This window comes from Myripristis murdjan, chromosome 1 (assembly GCF_902150065.1).
Source record: "Myripristis murdjan chromosome 1, fMyrMur1.1, whole genome shotgun sequence".
Taxonomy (NCBI): Eukaryota; Metazoa; Chordata; class Actinopteri; order Holocentriformes; family Holocentridae; genus Myripristis; species Myripristis murdjan.
In genome coordinates this window covers 30,935,480-30,959,168 of record NC_043980.1, presented here as the reverse complement: position 1 = coordinate 30,959,168, position 23,689 = coordinate 30,935,480, and the positions used below count along the sequence as shown (strand labels likewise).

Sequence of the window (23,689 nt, the reverse complement as noted above, 5' to 3'; positions counted from 1 at the left end):
GCCAGATCAATAGCACAACATCCAATAGGAAGCTACGAAAATCAGAGGTGCACACCATGGATACAAGGAAATATAGTGAGAAATGCCAAACGGTCAACGAGTGAATCTGGGTTTGGCTTTCACCCGCTGGTAAGCAGTGAAGAGGAGGATGAGGATGAAGAATGATGCAGTGCTGGCCTGTTTTCTGTTGGTCAGGTAGGAGCTGATAGGCCAAATTGTTGAGACTCCTTATGAAAACTAGTTACCAGCAGTTAGTCATGGAGGAGGGACCAACTTTGAATATTGTGTCTACAAACCACAATTGACAAATCCAACTCACTCTGTCTGTAAAATAAGAAAATCTTTATTGTCCACAGATGTGGAAATTTGCCTTCGGCTTCACGGCTTCAAGTAAATCACAATACATACCATAATACAAACACAGCATGCACAGTACAGACCACAACAACCGCCGTGGTTCCAGTGTGAATGGTGTTTACGAGTTTAGCAGAGTTATTGCATTTGGTATGAAAGACTTTTTGTAAATGTTCTTGGTTGCATAAGTGGCTCTTTTGTTTCACCTGCATTATATCTACATCCTAGTTGTCTCTGTTCTTTTCCAATAATATTACTAACCATGTTTATAATTTTGGATAATCTATTTTTGTCTGTACATCCCAGGTGCCCATACAGTCCTGGTCACCATTATTGGCACCCATGAAATTTACGTACATAATGTAAAATATCTCCTGAAAAAAAAAAAAAAAAAAAAAATCTAGTGAAATAGCTTTGGTATATAGACAACTCATGTTTGATACAGAGAAGTAAATGATAAAACCACACAAACAACAACAGGAGGAAAAAAATAGAAAAACTGTAAGATTGCTATGACACTGGTGTTGGCACCTTTTAAATCAGTATAGGGAAAAAACATTTGGAGTCACCTGTGATAAATGAGAAATTAGAATCACCTGTGATGAACTGTCAGTGCCCACATGACATGAATTAGCCAATGAATGATGACTTCAGTGCTATAAGCAAACACAAGAACTCTGAAGGGTATAAGGCCATATCCAAAGACCTTAGTATGCCTGTTTCAACCGAGCGCAACGTTATTAAGAAGGCTGATAAGCATGGAACTGTCAAGAACCTCCCTGGATGTTGGGGAAAGAGGAAAATCGATGAGAAGTCCTTTGAAAAAACACCACGTAAAACCTCCAAAGACCTGAAGGCCGACCTTGAACAATCCGGGGTAATGGTTTCAACATGTACCATATGCCACACACTAATCAGTGCAGGGCTTTATGGACAAAGGCCAAAGAAGACCCCATTGCTGAAGAGAAGACAAAAAAGGAACGACTGATCTTTCGTTGTTTCTGTTGTGGGGCTGTGTTGCTGCATCTGGTACCGGAGGCCTTGATCGCACCACAGGAATCATGAAATCAGAGGATTACCGAGAGATTTTAGAGCAAAATGTGCTAACCAGTGTATGAAGACCAGGTTTGAGTCGAAGATCATCTCCAGCAAGACAAAGACCCAAAGTACACATCCAAAAGCACACAGGAATTGTTGAAAAAGAAAAAAATGGAGTGTTTTAAACTGGCCAATAATGAATTATCAATCCCATTGAAAATCTTTGGTCTGAGCTGAAATGTGCCTGCAAACCTTCAAGAGCGTGAACAAAATAGCAGCTGAGAAGTGCAAGAAGCTTATAGATGGCTACAAGAAACGTCTGAAGGCTGTCATCGCTGTAAAAGGGTGTTCAGCCAAATATTAAGGAGGGCTGCCTTTATGACTGTCCATGTCATTTTTTTCTGTTTCCTCTTTTAAATTACAACATGTAAGCTGAAAAATAATGTTTTTTGTTAAATTACTTTGGACATCCAATTTAAAAAAAAAAAAAAAAAAAAAAAAAAATCTGCTGATAAAAATTTGGTATATTCCCATTGATTTCTGAATATATTGTACAGCCAGGTTACACAAAAAATGAAAAGGTGCCAAAAATAGTGACCAGAACTGTACCATGTACACACATTAAAAGTTAAAACACTTTCAACAAAACATTCTTGCTTATATCATATGAATCCAATTGCCTGATTAATAACATGTGTTGCCTTGCTTTTTTTTTTTTTTTTTTTTTAAATGTATTCAGTGATGGCTGTGAAACTTAAAAGTGTCATCAAAAAAGGTTTGCTAAATATTTAAACTCCTACTGCTTCAACAGGCTGCTCATTAATCAGAACAAGTGGAAAATAATGGCAGGCATTTTGGTGACTCATAATAACCAGCTCCTTAGTCTTACTTTCGTTAATAAAAAGGGTGCTGTCTTCATACTACTTAGTAAGCTCACCAATATGGTGGAAATATGTAGACTGAGTAACTGTGTCCCCTGTCTGCATAAGAGCCACTAACACCATGTCAGCAGAATATTTATACAATTGACAGGCTGGATTCAGACCAGTGTTATCGCATCTTCAAGCACTTCAGTCAGTCATGGTCCATGCATTTGCATTTCATTACCAAAGAGTTGATCATACAATGCATGAGCATCTATGCATATTTTGTGTTAAAACGCTGTTATATTAATGAGCAAGATATGACTTCAGCCTTACGTCATAATCCATCCTGCTTTCATACCATGTGATCATCTCTAAATACTGTGTTAAGTGGTAATAAACCACCGTTGACATGTATTTTGGATGGCTTTTGCCCCATCGGCCTTCCATACAAAATGACTGTGACAGTAAAAGCGTTCTCGTGTCCCACATTGTTTCTCCAGAAATGTAATTAGGCTGACAAAGCTCTAATGGAGCAGCGTGACTCATGACTACAAGTGGTTGCTATGCGTTATAAACGCAAGGTTACCTGATCTCACCACTGACCCCCAGAGTGTTTGTTGACGCTCTCGCTCCCCATGTTGCTCCAGACAGACACTGAGCTGAGTGGCTCACACTAATTGGCTGCATGTCGGCGAGACAAAATGCCAGCAGATCAGCACAGTGCAGTGTCACAGTTACTGTCAAAAAGGCCGCGTGCTATGTAAAGAGTGATCAGACAACAACCGCCGTTTTTCACAGGAGCGGACGGAGAGAGGAGGTGCCCCTTCGAGTGCAGGATCCACATTACCCACAGAGGATAACTTTGTCTCAGATTTGTCTGAGTGGGAAGACGAGGCAGAAGGTAGAAGGTAGCGGTGCTGGGGAGAGAGATAAGGATGGGCAGAAAAGGACCACCAGTGCACTTTTTTAAGTCTCAAACTGGTGGCTGTGATAAGACTTGAATGATGAAAGTGAGAGGGGTAAAAAAAAAAAAAAAAAAAAAAAGACTTGGTTCCAGATGAAGAAGACCTAAAAAGGCAGTGAATTCTTGGCGCTCTCCCTTAGAAGACACCATAGGTTAAGTGATCTTAACACAGATGTTTTAAAAGGCAATTACACTAATTTTCCTCAATCAATAGCCCACTTGTAGTCAATATGATATCAATAGTTAATTACTTAGAATAGCTGTTACTCCAGTAAGCATGAATTTGTCCTACGCCCTATAATGTGTAATGTGTGATTTTATACAAGCATGTCACTACATTGTGAAGTAATTTTGACACCACTCAGTGATTTTATGGGGCTTGTCCACATCTGATAGCACCGGCATGATGTAAAGGATTTTGCACTTAAACTCTTAAAGAATGAGGTAATGCAAAATTCTTGCCATCTTCATGAAAAACTGGACAGAGCTCACTGACGACATCCATGCTTTTCTTTGCATGTCTGTTGCCATATTGCCCCCTACAGGCAAAACCACAAAACAGCAGCGTTTATTTTCATCCAGTCAGTTTTTTTATTCATCATCTCAAAAGTTAACAGATTCTGACCAATGACAGTCACAACCCCCACTCCTCACAACCCCCCCACCACCCACCCCCACCCAATTCCCCTTCATCCCACCCCCGACCAAACCAATCAAATCCCCCCAACCGTAGACTAATTGGAGTATCTTTCAACTCAGTAAATAGGCAGTGGCCTTTTCATCTTTCAATGACAGTCAGTCACAACTGAGAGCAGATGAATTAAATGTAGAAAAATAAATGGGGTCAACACTTTTCACAGCGCATTACCACTGCTCAGCGGTAACACAATGAGCTTATGAAATTACCATTCTGCTTTATTCTTCTAACTTTAATCCAACGTTGTGACATACCCTTTAGAAGATCTTTTCATGGTATGACAGAGTGTCTCTGTGGATAGGAGTCATCTTAAATTTAGTGTGGATAACCTACCATACATTTAAATCTGCCTGAACATCATTTAAAAAAAAAAACAAAAAAAAAAACAAGAACAACCACACTTATAAAACAAATTCGCTAGCACACGAACGCATTTATCATTCACATCAGATTGGACAAATGTTAATAAATTAATCAGCTATCAAAGTTATCCCATACAGCTCCCTACCAGAAATCTGCACTTCTCCTCACACAGAATTCAAACCCAAATTTCCATTATGCTATGCCATTATACCCCCCCGCCCCCCACCCCAAACACCACCTTCCTGAGCAAACAGACAAACTGACATAAAGTCAAATTTGCATCACGCTGTAAAGACCATCAGAAACGGACTGCATTATAGTAACGCATGGGTGATCTACCTTTTACCAACACGGCATGATTGACCGCAAGGTGGTGCATTTACTGACTTGTTGACCTCTTTGGCTGTCCTAATTAAACGTTACAGTGCAGTATGTCCTCTTTCTGATGGCATTACAGGGGTCAGTTCGGTTTGGGGTTGATTAATTTTGATATTCAGTCAATTCATGATAAAAATTGAAACTACAATTCACTTACTTATGGAAGAATGGCCATTTCTTTTTAGTAATTTTATATTTATAACAAAAATCAGTTTTTTTTAAATTCTGAGGAGTATTCCCTGCCTGGATTAACCAAACTGATGGTGAAATGACCCCAATGCTAATAGGCGAGATGCGTGTTTGTTGTCTATTGTGCACAAAGGCCCTGAACAGTTTGGGCAGAAATGAAAGCATCAAAGTTCTTTCAAAACATTTCAACTAACCCAGATAAGTTACAAATGTATAAAAATGTCTCATGTTCTACGAGCACAAACTTGACAATTCTTGTAGACGACGAGTGCTTTAGAGGAGGAAAAAAAGGTTCTACAAGACAGATGGAGCAACGTGTCCTGTAAAATATTGGCCATTAGTATCAGAATCCGATTGGCTGAAGTGGTGGTGGTGGTAAAGTAATGCATGTCGAGTGGTTCATGTTGGGCTCCACCTGGGTCCATGTTCAAAAATCACACCTTGGCAAACTTTGCAGTTCACCAGCACCCATCATTACCCTTGTGACCTGTGGCTGTGTTCTCATGTGCGCCTGGCCTTCTGTCTCTTGGCCTGGCGTTTGGCTTCATCCAGAGTGGCGGCGTCCCCGCTGGCCTGAGCCATGCTCCTCACGCCCTGGATACGGTTCACCAGCTGCAGGAGCAGAGGAATCACCTGGGAGGACACACAAGACGGCTCAGCCTCCACCTCATTTTACACTTCAAATTGAGATGCCCTGGATGAAAGATTATGTCTGCGAGGTGCCAAACAAATGCTTTTTTTTTCGATTATATGATCTGAACATTTCAACTAGCCATGCTAAAAAAAACCAGGGTGATTACAAAGTCTGAACGTTTAGAGTTTGGACTTGCTTCTGCCAGAACTTTCCGTTAACGTAACACTAGATTTCAGTCTTGGCAATGGCGAGGACACGCTCCGGTGGGGCAGACGCCAACTAACAAGATTTGAGAGAGGTTTAGTTGAGCAAGAAAAAGCTATTTGATCAGGATGGCAGATAGTGTGGGCGCTGGTGGTGCTGATTTGTACCTTCTCATGGTTGTATGCTGCTAACAGGAGCAGCAGTGTGAGGGGCAGCGCTATGTAAGAGCCCTGGGCAACATCCTGGTCAGGCACTTTGCGCTGGGGGAAAACAGAAAACACACACACACATAATTGAAGAGAACTCAAGAGAATCAGTCTTATCAGTACAGTTTGGACACAGTTTTCCGAATTTATACACCAAGTCAAGAATCTTCTAGTTGATCCTATCAGTGATAATCAAACGATACAATATTTTCTTATGCACAAGATTGGATGAAATATTAAAAAGTGGGCATGGTGAGATTCTACAGCTTAGAGCTTGGTATAGGCGCGTTTGTGCCTCTTACGTTGGGGTTGAAGGTGAGCGTGACGTGCTTGTGGTAGCCAGTGGAGGTGAAGGAGACCTGGGGCAGAGTGAAGTCATACTGGGATCGGGACAGCGTGGAGTAGAGCATCAGCACATAGCTCTGCAGAGGGAAGGGAACAGCGAGGGAGAGAGAGTTGACAAGAGCCGGATTCAGCCCAAGGCCCCGTATCAGCGGCAAACCTACCCCCTAACTATGATTTTAGAGCAAATTTCATGAGCATGGCAACATGAAAGAGACTTCTAATCATATCATACAAATATAATGTAGACTGTAAAATTTACCCTGCAGTTTGACTACTGCCTCTTTTTCATACAAATGTGTGAGGATAACTAGAAAAAGTACTTCAAGGTTATTTTTAAGTAGTTCGCTAATAATCACTCAGACATCCCATGAGGCCAATACCTCTCCATCTCTGTCCAGAGGGGGGAAGTGGAAGAAGAGGGACTGTCCCAGAGAAACGCTGTTGATGGGATTGTCCAGATTGTCGCTCTTATACAGCTTCACCTGGAGAGAGAAGGAGGGGACAATGTAGTAAAACCTCTGCAACACCCACTCTGCACCACTCTGGTTCTGCATGGCAACAGCACAAGGGAGGTGCAGAAATTCAATATTCAGAAATTTAAAGAACAATAAAATGGGACATGCTGAACGCTGAATCTCCACTGGTGCGGACGTTTGCAGGCGAAGAGAAGCTCCCTGTTAATTTGAGGGAGAGTGGAGGACTGTGGGGAAGTTTGCGATAATTTGCCGACGTAGTGGCAAGGAGGAGCTCATGCCAACCTTATGTGAATTTTACACATCTGGATTAAGCGTTGAGAAATGGAATGTCTGATTGACATCTGTTCCAGTGTTTCCCACAGGTCTGAAATTGGAGCAGGTCTGCATCTGCTAGATTAATATTAGAACTGCTATGATCTGAAATAATATGGCATCTTAAAAAAAAAAAAAAAAAACAACCTCTGTAACACTGAACAATTGCTCTATTTAACATACTGCCATTTCCCTGCACTGTATGCTTTGCAAAGAATAAGCTTTCAAAACTGAGTCAAACTGCATTTCTAAAGGTTGAAAGTGGAAGTTATTCACCCAAACACTGTTTATCCTGCTGCAGAACTATTTCCGTGATTGCAACCTGCGTGCTGTAGTTATGTGAGCAAGTATTTCTGCAATGATGAACAAAGCACTGCTTACTTACACTCAAAAACACATGCTTTTACTGATACCGCTCTTTAGCACTTAAGAGACTTCAGTTGGCACTGGACCAAAATGAACGTGTTCCACACATCACAGCCAAGCTAGAAACAAGGCACGATGTTTTCTTGGAACAAATAAATTAATAGTATTCCTTTATTGGAAGGATAACTATAATGCAAACAATCATTAAAATAGGCTGAAACATAATTGCACGCACCACCCAATTATAGCCTATGTGTGGGAAACACAGTCTGCTCGTAAAACAACCCTGTCCAACCTGTGCCCGCTTCCAAAACAAAAAAGTTATTATGGGAGAAAGTGATCTTCACTGTCTCCAGTTTTGTCGTTCTTTACAATGAATCTCTTTTTTTCAGCAGAGGGGCAAATTTAAACATACAGCAGTATGGAATGAAGTCTTCAAACTTGTGAATGGTGGGTGAAGAATGAACAGAATGTAGTTAATATTACCACAAATCTTGAGACGGCGACCAGTGTGACAAAAACCTAACTAACATCAGATCTGTCTATAACTATTCTGCATCCTTGAGGAGTCCAAAACTTCTGAGGTCACCATTTGCATCGGGAGCACTGTCAGTGCACATTCACCTTAAAAAACCCCAAAGGCTGAGATGAATGATTGCTACAACTGGTCCTACCGATAGTGTTGGTAGGTGTTCAGGTGAGGTGATGACGTTCCCGCTCAAGTCGAACTGATTGATCTGTCTGAAGGCGATGATGTTGATCCCCTCGATGTCACTGCTGCCAACCTGAGCAGCAGAACACAGAGCTTAGTGCGCAGGCCGAGCCTTGGATTCCTACAGTTAATCAAATTCCAATGTGACTTGTGGATAAAAGCTATGAACAAGTCACATGGTGTGATAATAACATAGAATTAAAGTGGCATTAAGTGACTTTGAGCCTTGCAAAAAAAGATTAGGGGCCTACTTTTTCAGACAACAGACAATTATGAACACCCAAGGCCAACAGAGAGAGGTTTAAGCCTGCGACTGAATTATCAGTGCTTTTGTTCCATGTATCGTCGGGCCCACATGACAAGGCTCGTGCTAAGTCATAATAAGTTGTGTTAGCTGCTCACCTCTATTGCCCTGTGCTGCGGCAGGGCTCTCTCTATGTGGTCGTTACCTTCGGCTCGCAGCTGAATCAGGTACTTGCAGCCCGGCTGTGGGGGAAATTAGAGTCAGTTTTTGTGTTAAGTATAAAGACTAAAAGGGGGGAAATGCAGCTTTTGAAAGCTCTACTATGCTTGCTGTGTACAATTATACAAAGTGCTTTATTGACACATAAAATGCTGCCCCCACTCCCTCTTTTTCCTCTCTCTTAACGGTGTTGGCTGGCTGATCGGACCAGCATGACACAGTTCACTGGGTTTCAAAACTCTACAGTCTGATTGTACCGGCTCATAGTGTCCTCCTCACCAGCAGACCCCGGAGTCTGAAGCGGCCCTCCTCATCGGTGACGGTGTCCTCGCTGTAGAGGCTGCAATCTCCCTGTCCCACCGCCTCCACTGCCACGTCCCGCTCTGCATCGCCGCTCAAGGACTGCACCGCTCCGTAGCAGCTGAGGACAAAAACAAAAGACCATGAAATTGGTAAGATGTGTGCGCCATGAACGTTTTTGAATCCTGAGCCAACTCTTGTCTAACAAGAATGCCAATATTAACAGGACAGTATGCACTGCATGGCAAAGGGATATGTTGTGTGGTGCATGTTGAGAGGGGAATTTCTAACCTTGTAGAAAAAAATCGAATATTATATCTTTGCCTGAATACCTCAATATTGATATTGTGAGGATGCTGGTGTTTTCAGAAGATATTTACACACAAGAGATTTTTGATTAACAATCAATGAGTAATGTGGATGTGATGGCAATGTAGATAGAGAAAAACAGATGTAGAATGGAGGTTCTCTCTATTCAGATATTGCATAGCTTTACTGTAATGCAGTCTTTAAAAGCAGAAACAGACAACACTTATGCTGTATTACAATATCTGTTTCATATCAACAGCTCAATATATTGCCCAGTCCTTTGAATTTGTACTATTCTGCTTGACATTCCATACCTGTATGCTGTCTTAATGCCAGTAATATCAATACTGAGGTTCTGGCCCTCTTCCACTGTGATCATCTGAGACGCTGGCTCAAAGCGGAACTCCTTCATCATGGGTTTGAAGTAGTACTGACCAGGACTCTGAGCAGAGAAAGAGATTGAAAGACAAAGACTGGGTTTGTCAAACAGGGCACAGAAAAAAAAATACACACTAGCTAGAGCTTAACAGGACTTGAAGCATTCCTACAATAAGCTCTTTTTCCACTCCAGGCTCAGGGCTTGGAGAGACAAAACCATCAGAGAAAGGGCTGCTGGTTTCTTACCAGGTTGTTGAAGGTAAGGAGGCCAGTGTCCTGGGTCAACAGGTTGGAGCGGAACTGACCGCCACTCAAGGACAAGAGGACACCTGACAGAGGCTGGCCATCTTCCGTCTTTATCTATCGGACAGAGGAGAACAGCATGAGAGGGTGAGATTGATCCCATGACGGCTCCTAACGCTGGAGACACACAACACAACTGAACACACTCAGGAAAGATCGAACATCACACACTGAACTACTGGCATAACGTTGTAGAGGCATGCTTCATCAATGAGTTTGATTGGGGAGCTGAATACACACATCGCCACTGTCACCAGATTCAGGTTTGATGCAGGACGCAGATATTTTGGCCTCAATTTTCAGACGTTTGGCCTGACAGCTTTGGGTTTAGACGGATTACATTGATACCTTGCTCTTGTTGGGATGCTTTTATTGCACTTACAATAATGTAACAAGCTGTAAACAACTCAAGTAAGGTTATCTTCACTTCACCCGCCTCTGCACTGTTCAGCTTTGTGTGTGAGGAGGGGCTGAACCCCGCCCCGGTGGAACACAGTGAACAGAGGAGAGGAGTGATACTGTAAGCAAAATGCACTAGACTCTCACAATGAGCTGCAAATTAAACAAGTGCACATACATTAGGTAATAACATAAATAAAATATGTTGTTTGTATTCAGGGGTGTGTGTGTGTGTGTGTGTGGGAGGGGGTGGGGGGTCCCATTGGGGGTGTGGGCCAATGGCTGGGAAAACACTGCACACTCGGATTAACAAGACAAGGTTACAAAAGAAGAAGCTTTCAAAGCAATTCATCGCACGGTCTGAAAAGGAGATTAAACACTGCTAATTTGTGTCAGGGTGTCATGGCAGACGTAGGTAATTGCAGACCTTTTTAACAAAGGCAACACAAAGATGACTCACTGACGGCTCGCAGCAGAGTGGAAAACAGACTCAAATCTCTGTCGCTGTTTAATGATAATGTTTCGCAAAAACACACAATAACAACCACCATGTATTTAGCACTGGGCTATTCATATTAGCTCTCAACCACTCATTAGCCAGTGTAGTAAGTGTGAGAGAAGAACTATTTTTGGAAATTAATGTGGACAGGGGGCGTCAGCTAAATGCAAATGTGAAAAGTAAAGTGTATGATCTACCTTGAAGGTGACACCAGCCAGGGCGAAAGCCTTGAAGTCTCCCTGGGATCCCTCCACAGGGCTCAGGACGAAGCCCTCCTTGCTGGCACTGATGTCGTACTGCCGGTCACTGTGGAGTGGACCCACGCTACAGGGAACAGACAGGCAAGCATTTCTTTATTACAGCAAGTGTCTGGAGTATATCCATACTCAATACTGTGTTTCCTGTATAGGCAACAATTATTAAAAGGAACACTTCACCCCAAAAAACTCCTGAATGAATAATTTTCTAGAAGTGGTTTATTTAGTCATTTTAGCCTGTAGGAACATCCACTATTCTTGTGGGGGAAAAAAAAAAAAAAAAAAAGCTTTAAGACCCACCCACCCTCCTCTCATGGATTCTCAAGTTGTCCATCTGAATTTGAACAAGAAAGCACAACTTGTTAATCGTCCCAGTAATTTGTGAAAGTCTCTTTGTGATTGAATATTGCCTCTGAGAGCTCCATATTTCACTGGCCATTCGTTTTTTGCCTTCGCTCTTTCCCTTGGGGAAGTAAGGGAGCTTTGTCAAAGCGAGGACACACTGAATATGCGAATGGAGAGTCAAGACTTGGATTGCACTTGACCAAGGGTTTGACAAAACAGATGTATTCATATCGGTTTTGCTGCTGTTTGTCCAAGTTGCTGGTCATTTTAATTCTAAGTTTTTGGAACGTTCGTCTTCTGTGAAACATGCACTTAAAACCTTCAGACCTTTAACACCCACTTGGGCTGCTGGGACTCAGTGTTTGCCTTTAGCCTTTTTAACAAAACTACTGCTTTATCCTTAATAGTCAGGAATACGGTTGAAATGGATTTTTTTTTTAAAAAAGTGAAATATATTTTTAAATCACTTCAGAGTGAAGATAATGTGTTACTATTCACCTACTGTGTGGTGATCGGATGTTGGAGTATATTAACAGCCTGCTCACACTGATATGTTCCTGATAGATCTTCCAACTCCTAATCAGAATCTAAATCTTCGGGGGAGGCTGCCTTTAGGCCCTGTGACCCCCGGCTTGGGAACAGCTTCCGTCGAGATCTCAGCTCACCTGAAGCCCTTCACATCTTTTAATGCCAGCTCAGGTTCTGTCTCTGGATTTCTTTTATGTTCCCTTTCTGTTTCACTGTGCCTCTCAGGTTTTGTTAAACTAATGCTCGCCCTTACGTCCTTTATTGTTGTCTTTAATGTAAAGCTCACTGCGCTGCATTATATTGGGCAAATTGTGCTTTCTAAATGTTGACTGAATTTTACAAAATGTGCTATCTAAAGACTGTTCAAGTGTACCATATAATCTAGTATTAGATATTTTTGAAGAGGCTGTATTAAACTTGTAGGGTCAACAGGGCAATGCAGATATATAATGCAAAGTGTGTGTGGAGAAATTATTTTGTGAATTGTCTCCCTGGAGCCAGCTGGAGAAAAATGTCGTCTCTGGTCCAGAGGGTGCAGGCCTGTGATACCTGTATGCTCCCATCTCATTGGTGGCCACAGTGATGAGCGGTGCAGCAGCTCCTCTCTCAGTGATGGAGATCTCCACACCTTGGAGCTCTGGCGACACCTTGCCCTCCAGGAAGAGACCGGCACGCCCAGTGATGTCCACCAGCCGGCCTGGACAGGACTCTGACAACGGGCAGGAGGAGCTTGTTACACACACAGCAATAACACACACTCATTGTACAAATACACACAAGCACAAAGTGCCCTGTGAAAGGATTTGAATCATTTGGCTGCTATAGCACTGCATGGCGTACCAGTACCACAGCATCTAATTTGTATTATATTTCAAGTCTCATGTACTATTATAGATTTACTACTGTCATTTCTTTAGTTTAAATGCAAACTAGAAAGTTCATGTTTCTTTTTTTTTTTTTTCAAATTATTTACATGATTTTATAAGTTCCTTTTTTCTGTCCCTCTGTATTCATCTCATGATGGAGATCATGATACCTGGGTTGTTTTCAAAGTTGAAAATTTGGGTTCAAATACCTGGACAATAATAGTCTACACTTAAGTCAAAAAAGGAGATTGCACAGTATGTGAGAGGACTTGCCTCCAGTGATGGTGGCCTCGACTTCAGGGGGGTAGAACAGCAGCTCCTTGGACGACGGTGTCACTGTGATCTTCTCTCCAGCCCTGCACAGTTACAAATACAGCAAGTCTCTCAGACCTGTGGCTGTGACGTCACTGTAAACTCTGCAGTTTGTTGGAGACTCAGCACCGACAGACAAAAGTTTGCGCTGGATCCATGCTCCAAAGTGTGTGGATCCTTTGATGTTTATTATGTAGCAAAGAGCAAACCAAGTGAAAAGTGCAGTGCAAATGTTTTAGCCTGCTATCACATTTTCAACAACTCCCACCCCAAAATCAAACCAAATTATGATGTCCAGAAAGGGATGAGAATACTGTAGATTTAAAATTTCAGATACAGTGGTCCCTCATTTATCGCGGGAGTTACGTTCTAAAAATAACCCGCAATAGGCGAAATTCGCGAAGTAGTCAGCTTTATTTTTTAAACAATTATTATAGATGTTTTAAGGCTGTAAAACCCCTCACTACACTCTTTATACACTTTTCTCAGACAGACATTAACATTTTCTCACTTTTCTCTCTTGTTTAAACTCTCAAAGTTCAAACCTTCGTAGAAAAATAAGTCCAGTATTATAGAATGAACGCGTTCTGTACTGTACAGGAGACACGGCACGGAGGAGATTGATTGACAACGGTCTACAGTCCCTCAGCCAATCAGGACACAGAACACAATGCACTGTAAAAAAAAAAAAAAAAAAAAAAGAAAAAAAAAAAAAAAGCATGCAAAATTGCACTAAAAAAATCCACGAAACTGTGAGGCCGCACAAGGTGAACCGTGTTATCGCGAGGGATAACTGTACTTCCACCCAAAAACAGCAGATGAAACTGTGCATATTCACAGTTAATTTTTTTGTAAGTGTGTGTCACTGTAAACTGAGGGTTTACCAAAAAACTGAGGAAGATCCTGTGTGTGCAATTTGCTAACCAACCTGGCCCAGTAGGAAAACTCATAGTGGAAAGGGCCTGTCAGTTCGTCAGCCTTCTCCTGGACAGGGGGGCTATCATCCCTGGCGCCTCCTTCCTCCTCTGCGGCACGGCGCTCCCTTTCCTGGCGCCGCAGCTGAATCTCCTGCAGCTGTTGCTCCTGCCTCTGCTCCTCCTGGCTTCGCAAAGGGCCCAGTACTAGCGCCGGCTCGCTCTCGATGGATGATCTGACAGATGCGGAAAACGGGAGTCGGACACTCAAAGTTGATGCACAGTCACTAATATTAACACACTGAGTCTTAAAGGAACAATTTACCCACAAATGAAAATATTTGTCATTAGTAAGTCACCCCTGCACCAGATTAAACACAAATGGTGTCTTTCACCATGCAGCAAACAGAAGTAGCAAGTGCCTTCTCCAAAAAAACAACTTAAGTCAATAGGAACTGCTTTTTTTTTTTAAAAAAAAAAAAGGTGAAAGGGTTTTTAAAGGTCTTTTCCAGTCAGGATGAGATCATTTGGCTTCACAACATTTGGATCATGATGCACAAGCTGTAGGGAGTAATTTTGTCGCAGCAGTCCTCCACTTGCTGCTGTTGAGCTGCGCTAGCTGCATCCCAGCATGTTTTATGAGCAAAGACGCTTCACCTGTGCTTCAGCTGGCACAGGGGTGAGTAGATAATGGCACATTTTCATGAGTGAACTGATCCTTTAAAGGCTCGTTGAATGCGAGTCTAGTCACGGTGAGTCCTTATTACTTGATGGTGACGGTGACATCGAGGATCTTGTCTGTGGTGATGAGCCCGGTCATGTGATGTCTGACTGCGGTCAGGGTCAGGATACTGGGGGCCGACCTGGTGGATTCAAGTTAACAACCGTCACATCGCTGAACGCACACAGAGGGGAACATTCTTTTAAGGGAAAGACATTAATAGATATACAGCATCTAATTAGTTCATACTTACGTATCATAGGTGTAGAAGTCCTGCTCAAACTGGTGGCAGGAGCGAGGGGTGACTTTGTAAACACCTGCAAAGCCATTTTTAGTTGATTAATTACTCTGCTCCACTTTTATATTTAGATTAAGTCTGACACAGACCTTTTGGCTCCAAACACCGCACTCCAACTATGCACAAGGGGAAACTCTGTTATATGGGTATTACTCTTTTTTGTAATAGGGTAATTCGTGCTATGTTTAGCTAATGAGAGTTCAGGAGAGTGGACCTCACCAGGCTTGGAGAGGCAGAAGCGGTTGACTCCCTTGGAGAGGTTGTACACGCCGACGTTCTCAGGTTTGCTGCCATCTTGGAAGAACTCCTGTCCGGAAACACACATTCAGTTAGAAATGTGCACTAATGCATGTTTTATAATTGCCGACCGACATGCAGTTAACACCATCTGCTGCCATACACACACACACACACGAGCATGATGTCGCTGCTGTTAGTTACTGACCAGCGTGATGGCGTGAGAGAGGGAGCAGCGCAGGATGTAGCCGATCTGTCTGAACTCCACCCCCAAGACGTCCGAGTCCACAACCTCCACTTCCACAGACTTATGCTTCCAGCACCACTCTTCATGGGAGATGCTCGCTGATGGGTGGAGAGATTGGAGGGAGCAAAGAGTGATTTTACAAAGGGGACTTCATCAACAGCTAATACACTGTTTTAGACTTTTACAAACGTGTCATGATAAAAGTAGAGGTGCAATTTCTTAAACCCTGGCATGCATTACATGTATTTCTGTATCCGCCCCCACACTTTTAAACAAACATGCATGTTATGTTTGTTTAAAAGTGTGGGGGCCAATACAGAAATAAAATGTGGTGAAGCAAGGTGTGTGTGTGGGCAAAGCTGCTAACAAAGCCTGCTTTGAAAACGACATTGCCGGTTTCCGAGGGTCATACCGTAAAAGGTAGAGGTCAGACGGCTTGAACCCTGGCGTCAATTGATTCGGCAGAAAACCGTGAATATTTTTGATACATAACATGGATGTTTGTTGGATCAAACACAGAAATAAAGAGCCTTTTCAAGCAAATTTCTGATATTGACATGGCGCAGGTGTCCTTATGAAGCGGGTCATGGCAAAAGTAGAGGTGCAATTGCTTTGACTCTGGTATCACTACATCCAACAGAAGACGATGAAAAAGTTTTTTTTTTTTTTTTCCAACACGGATTTTGAGGAGAGGAAAGAAGCTGGTGATACCATTTTGCACCATTTTTCTTTTTAATATAATCACCAGCTTACAACATTGATTTGCTTAAAAATTTTATGAAAATATTACAATTTAGCCTCAGACAACCTGTATCCTGACCCCACTTAAATACTTTAAAATGATGTACATAGTCATTGGACTATTCAAAAGGCAAGAAGGTGATGTGAATGTTTGATAAATTTGGTGAAAAGGCCCAGAACTATCAGGTCGACCTGGGTGTGTCATCCCTGAGACCGTGACTTTAAAGTCAAAGACAACAAAAGAGGAAAAAAGTCAACTCAAAGGAGATCAATTAAGATTTAGGCTTTCAAATAGAGGGTTCAAGGATCAGAAAGGCTGTAATTACCAATGGGTTTCTCAACAACCATTACTGAATAGGTTTCGTGTGACTTTTTAATGGATTATGGAAGTATGCAGCATAAAATGATGGATTCAATTAGCACTTATTTAATGGCTGCCTGAACCTCCCTCGGTCAAAGCAGCAATGCTCACCCTTATGCCCCACGCAAATGTTTAGACAGTTCCTGTGAGTGTAATTGGCAAAACCGCTGCTCACATCCACCATTACTGATCTGTAATGGCTCTAATAGAGCCTCGCTGACTACTTCTATTAGTGGTATTATGAACACTGTAAAGACAGGAAAGTGCTGATGGTAGCCTTGCTAACCTTTGTATTTCCCAGGCAGAACGTTATCAAAGGAGAAACTGAGGATGTCGCTGCTGCCAGACAGAGCCACCGTCCTCCTCTCCCCCTGCCGGCTCACCGGCTGCAGGGTCACTGACAGGTCATCGCAGGACGCTGGAGGTCAACCACAGGCCACAAGGTCAGGTTAAACAGGAACAAAGTTGATGTGATTGGTGGTTTATGGACCATCTTTGTCATCCTCGTGTTTAATTAAACCTGATTTCATCTAAAAGACAATCGGCATTATATTAGAGATCTAGGCTGTGAGGAGAAACCCTTACCGAGGCAGTAGACTTTGCCAGAGACAGAGGCCATGAACTGGGTGAAGAGCAGGTCAGAGAGGGGTCTGTCCACCAGAGACACCTCCAGGGCCTGAGGCTGCAGGGCCAGGCCCGCCTTCACCTCCGCCTCCGGGAGAGACACCTGAGCACATGCAAGGCAATCTCAAATTAGAAAAGCATATGGCAGTAGCAGTTCCTCAACCTTCAGGCTGCATGCCCCACAAAGAGGCCTGCCGACTATCCATAAAAAATACAAATTGGTGGTCTGCAAAAAAATCATATTCAGAAACAAGGCACGACTTGATCTCAATTATATTGTATTTTTATCACGGCCATTTACAGCTAGCACATTCTAACACATGACTTTGTACACATAAAGCTCTGAGCCATGTGTTTAAATCATGTTACACTTTAGAATGGGTAGTGCTGTACAATTACAAACAATTATAATCTACATCAGTCAAAATGAATCAAAACCTATAATGATTTTAGATTATTTATCTAAAGTGTTTTGCCACTTCCACTTTAATTCTGGAAAGTCCAACCCTGAAAATTTGAGGTTAATTCTAATCAAGTTAAATATCTGGATCACCATGATTTTGTTTAGTTTTGGAAACAGTTGAGGGGAAAGGGTGGTCTTTTCAGAACTGAACGACTGAACAGTTCATGTTCACCGAGACATGCAGACGTATCATAGCTGCTGTAAGACCTAGATGTTGCTGGAGCCTTACCTGGACACTGTAGTCTCCGGGTTTGGCCTGAAAGCAGAAGGCCCCCTGGGGGTCGGAGTCGGTGGTCCGGCTGGAGCTCTTGTCCTGGCCCTGGTGTGTCAGGGTGACCTTATAGCGGCCCTGCTGCTTCATGCCCTCAGGCAGGCGGCTGATAGAGATCTGGCCACACACACTGAACCTGGTGGGGGAGCGACATCAACACTTTATCGTGCTACTTGGCAACTTGGTTATAACAAAGATGAAGGCATCAAAGCTGTAGCACAGAAATTCAGAGTAGCTTGTTTAGAATAAAAATTACAATATTCAAGTCTACGATGGTGCGTTATGTTGTTGTAAGTACACTATGTATTAGTAGGACTAGATGATATGGTCAAAATGTCTTGGACAGAATCAGAATCAGACATACTTTATTGATTCCTGAGGGGAAATTGGGTATACCTGATTAATTAATTTTGTGACGATATTATAGGTATGACTGTTGGTGCTTTTATAAGATATTTACAAATGAGATGTTTTAGATAAACAATCATTACTAATGTGGATATGATGACTGAGCAGGTAGAGGCAAATAGTCTACAGTCTACTAAATTCAGAAAATTGCATCCCCTTAATGTAATGGTGCATTCAAAACCCAGGAAAAGACAAGACTTACATCATGTCCTGATACTACAATTCCCAAAATCCTAAACAATATCCAGCCTCATATCACATATTGATATATTTTCAATATGTAACTCATTCCTATATATTAGGGTGATGGCTCATCAAGTTCCTATAGATAAACAGATTTGAATAACAATGTAAATTTGTCTCCCAAAAAGTGTTATATTTCAGTGTGGCTGCTATGTTGGCACGTAAACAAACACAAAAAACAGTTCAGTTCAAGTTAATAAAAAAAGGCAAAGCAGATGCTAGATTTTATGCCATCCAAGCAGCAAATGGGCAGCAGACCTACCCTGCTGTGATGATGTCAGGGAGCTGGGGTGTGTTGGGGGCTATCTTCACTGTGATTGGCTCAAAAAACATGAGCTCCTTGTGGGTGCGGATGGTGTAGGTTCCAGCTGTCATGTTCTCCAACCGGAACGAACCGTCCTCCTTGGTGAGGACTGTGAGGAGAAAGCGGCGAAGCAAGCCGGCGGGTGAAAACACAGATAACAGATGAGATTAAACCTGAGTCGCTTTCTAAATATCTTTCATTTCAAATGTCAAGATGAGACATCTAGAAGGCTCCATTACGGGATGAGAGGATGGAGCTTGCCGGCGCGGTTACCTTTGATCTGGTTGTTAAGGGACACTGTGGCGTCGGGCACGCCCTCCCCGCCCACACTGTTGAGGACTCGGCCTGTCACAGAGAAGCCCATGACACGGAAGATAGGCTGCAGAAGGGGAAACAAAAACAACACCATCATGTCAGGGTGCGACACAGTGCACAACATTAAACAACCTCGACAATGACAAATGCTAAAAATGAAATGTGAAAAACATGGCTGCCGCTTTACCTCCAGCTTCAAACTGTTGTGTTCCACCTTGAAATTCATTCTAGAGGGAGCCACATCAAAAGTTATTCGCTCTCCCCGGTAGAAAGGCACCTGAAGTGGGATTTCACAGAGCAGAGTTAGAGCAACGAAAACTGCCACAGCTGAATATTAAATATCACAGAGAGAGATTGTAGAAAGTAAAAGCACCTTTTTCTAATTCAATTTCTAATAAGCATCGCAGACAAGTAGAAAATTAAGTATTATATATTTGGTCCAGTCCAGACACAACTTCTATGTAGGAATATGGCTGGTTATTAATTACATAATTATATGACCTGTTATTATAATAGTCTCCCGCAGGTTAGATATAGAGGTGGTAATGTCATTAATCATGGCTTTTTTTTTCCACAGAGCTTGGGACAAATAAGTACAAGAACTTTCTTATATTTCTCTACACAGGTAGATATCACAGTTAAGTAGAAAGTTAGCTGGTTACAACAGACATTTTCCCAGCAGACACGATAAGTGAGGCAGTCATTAGCTCAGCAGTAGGTATGTCTGACATTAGAAATGTTGAAAACTAATCACTTTTCAGGCCTTGAGGACCTTTAAGGACTATAAATTTAGACTACAGTGTTAAAAACATATTGAGACACAAAGGACCTGCAGACACCATGTATTTAATGTGCAGCTGAGAGAAGCAGGGCTCTCCTTGTTGTTTGAACTGACAGATGACTTGTTCAGAAAGCTTACCACGGTGTACTCGCCGCTGGCCAGTGAGGGAAAGGAGAAGGTTCCGTCCTCCCTGGAGAGGGCGCTGCACAGGTACACCAGCGAGTTATCCCCCGAATCTGCCCCGTCCACTGGGGAGGTGTTACAGCCACTGACGGCCTGGAGATCACAGCACACACACACACAAACACATGAAACACACACATGGAGCAATGTAACTTGTTTTTGTGATTAGATTCAGTTTTACAGGTTTAACATCTGTGGATGCCAAGCCAGGTGGAAAGTGTAAAGCACAACTTTCATCATAAATTTTATCTGCTTGAAACAGGGTTCCAACAGCTGATTCCTAACTGGTTCTTGGTGTTATTTTTCAACTCACAAAATTTGTTAAGGGCCCATTACAGTCGGGGACAACACAATGTAGAAACACCTGAAGACCACAATCTAAGTTGTAAATTACGTTTTAAAATTATCCTGTAAAATTACCCATCTACAAAATAAAATTCTGACAGTCCCTGGCTTCCGGTGAAATATTTATCAACTTCAGTGACTTTCCCTTCTTGGAATACATTTCACTAAATTCCATGACGTTCCATATTTTTTTATTTTTTTTTTTGCAACCAACTACTCTGCTCTCAACTTACTTGTTAGGTCACATTTGTTTTTTTTGTTTTTTGTTTTAAAAAAAAAAAAAAAAAAACAAAAAAAAAAAACACGTTCCATAAATTCTATGTCCAGTGAGAGCCCTGTTAAAATGAAAGCTAAATCACAGGACAGGCCCAAGGAATGTAATCAAATCAAAATTCATTCAACCTTTTGAACAAAAGTTTTACGAAGCTTCCTTAGAATTGAGACAGGCCCAGTGTCTGTTTACCTCCTTCTTGACTGTGGCAGAATACAGCAGGAAGGTGACCTCTTTCATGGGCTCCCCATCACTGCGGACTTCCCCAGAGACATCGTAGCCTCCCACTACCAGATGGTCGGCAGCCGGGGCGTTGGCATTGGAAACATGCACTGATGTAGCGCTCTGTGGACAGGCGGCAGAGGACTGATGAGTTACAGTGAGGGACAGACCACAGGCCTCATCACACTTGACATCATCAGCTCCAAAGCTGCCACTCTGAAAAGGAAACTGTAGCTTCCCATATTCTAGTGGTACAGATTGACAAGACTGGCTCTTGACAACTACTGAGTGTGTGTTCGCCAGACTACTGCCAGTGATACTAGCTGGGTGTGAAACTGTGCCAGCGTGGTTATACAAGTCAGGTATAGCCTGATACATGCCATCCACATCCTACTGTCTGTGTTTGGGAGAGAATGTCATGCAAAATCAAGTCTAATCTGACTGCAGCTTGATGGCCTTATTTATAAACCTGTTGAACTGGAAATGAGCCCTGTTTTTTAGCCCATCGTCATGACAGAGTTGCACATTAGAGGAGTCAAAGTAGACGAGAAACTGACCACAACCTCCAGATCTGGCCTAATAACTTGCTCCTGAAATCCGCCTTCGTCCACCCTAAAAACACCATGGCCCATTAAAACATGAAGCACTGGCACCAACCTGTTCCAGTGTCCAGGAGGGATGGGAGGCTGTGATGTCATAATTTCCAGGGAGCACTTTGAAGAAGGTATACCTGTGTGAAGGAAGATAAAAAGAGAGAAGAGCCTTGAAATTGCAGCAAAACAGTTCTAACGACAGTGTTTACTATTGGAACGTCTTTTTTTTTTGTCACGCTACTAAATAGAAAGTTATAAGCCACTTACTTTCCTCCAGGCTGAGTGACAACAGTCTGGAGCTTCTCCTCGGTTCCTGCTCGGCTGAGTTTAACTTCCACGCCTGCTGGGCCGAGGAGATGGCCCTTACTCAGAACCTGGAAATCACAAAATACTTTAGGAAAGCAAAGCATGTACAGAATGTGCATGTGCAATATCATCCCTGAGCCTGGTATTAATGAGGAGAGTACATCAAGAGGTTTATGTAAAATGAACACAAAAAATAAACATCCTCACTGTTCCTGAGACGGAAAAGCCAGTGAAGACAAAATTGATGTCTTCTTCCTTCGTACAGATGTCATTGACCCCGTCCACATGGAGGTCGACACTGGTAGGCTCTGGGGAGAGAAACAAGTACAGTGGTAGAGGAGGAATTCAAACAGCAATGGACAGACACGCCAAGTATGTAGCCCATGAAACTCGCTGCATTCAAGAACACAGATAGGATCTGAACTTGTGAGACTTTTCACGCTGCAGGCGCCATAACTGCTAGTTGTATGGGAGCAGATGCTCTTACCAAAGCTCCAGCCAAGCGGAGGCTCAATCTTCAAGACAAAGTCTCCCTGTGAAAAGAGTCTACAGATTAGCATCACTGTCAATCAATAGCAATTTTAAGTGTAAAGTTACTCCGATTACCCAATTCACATACCTTGTCATATAGAGGGATCATAAAGTAGCCATTTATTGGAGCACAGTCTGTCTGGTATTTGAGGGAACCTTGTTTGGTGTACAGTTTAATCTGTGCATAAAAGAGCAAAGAGGGTGGACATTAAGCAAACAGCAATTATAGTTCTTAAACCAATTTTATGTCGCATGAATAGTTGCCAAATGTGTGCTACACCTTCATCAGCTGTCGTTAAGAAACAGGACAGTCTGGCTGAGTTTTAACCAATTCGACTAATTAGCCAAACAGCTAATCCCACCAAGCTTGTGAATGAATGGGAGATTAGGACTAGTGGCTAGCAGTTACCATTCTCCCCGTTAGCTCTGACTGACACACTGAAAACATCCACACAGGTTAAATCATTGGTTACAGCTACAGATAAAGTCAGACTGATACAGTGAATGTAAGTGGTAGACACGGAGCCAGCCGCAGAGGGCTTCGTTGGCTCAAACAGCATCTTTATCAGATTAGCTAGCCGGGCTAACGTTAGCTTCGGCTAGTTCAAACTGTCAGCCACTTAGACCACCAATCTCCGCCTACCACGACCCACTAGCTAGCCCGTTAGCGGCCGGCTAGCAAGCCGGGACGGTTGCCCTCTCACCTCAATCAGGGAGTAATTGATTTCAACGTCCGACTTCACAAATCCCCCGCATGCCACCACGATGTCATCTGAAGATACCGCCATAAACTGGCAGTAGATGATACAGAGCAAAACCCAGACGGCTCCCATGTCTGCCCGGATTGTAATTCTAAACATTTTGACAGCCGATTTCCGAGCGAGCAAGTGCACGCCGCCTCCACTTCCGTACCAGCTGAGCCCCGTGTGGTGCGACGAGGTAGTTTTTCCTAGGATGGCGAAGGCACAACCTTATTATCTTACATTCACTCGCCACAGCCTGTCCATTATCTTCACCATAACCTATTTATGCCAAGCCCCAACCTAAACCTAATCCTAACCCCGACCATAACTAATTAGACACAGGTGTCGCTTAAAATTTAAATAATGACTTCACTATTCTAGGGGAAAAAAGTAGCGTGGTGCTATCTCACCGACTTATCAGTCACACTGACCTCCATTGGCTGGGAGGTGGCACTACTACAGATTACCTCAGCAACAATCTTGTCAATTTGCAACAGAAAAGAT

General features: G+C 42.7%; 1 protein-coding gene across 1 annotated transcript; it reads right to left on the bottom strand.

Annotated features, from left to right (window-relative positions):
- Positions 1-3,901: 3,901 nt before the first annotated feature.
- On the bottom strand, positions 3,902-23,476 carry nomo (nodal modulator). Its single transcript, XM_030050838.1, has 31 exons — positions 23,147-23,476; positions 22,531-22,620; positions 22,399-22,444; positions 22,119-22,219; positions 21,873-21,979; positions 21,670-21,742; positions 20,983-21,135; positions 20,130-20,267; positions 19,398-19,487; positions 19,169-19,274; positions 18,854-19,004; positions 17,899-18,076; positions 17,168-17,309; positions 16,869-17,000; positions 15,442-15,578; positions 15,216-15,303; positions 14,952-15,015; positions 14,745-14,840; positions 13,992-14,213; positions 13,025-13,107; positions 12,435-12,594; positions 10,953-11,079; positions 9,801-9,914; positions 9,491-9,618; positions 8,847-8,988; positions 8,507-8,590; positions 8,067-8,177; positions 6,619-6,720; positions 6,196-6,315; positions 5,855-5,947; positions 3,902-5,482 (listed from the first exon to the last, which is right to left on the bottom strand). The coding sequence occupies exons 1-31, from the start codon at positions 23,300-23,302 to the stop codon at positions 5,351-5,353; spliced, it is 3,666 nt and encodes a 1,221-aa protein (XP_029906698.1). The 5' UTR covers positions 23,303-23,476; the 3' UTR covers positions 3,902-5,350.
- Between the last annotated feature and the right edge of the window lie 213 nt (positions 23,477-23,689).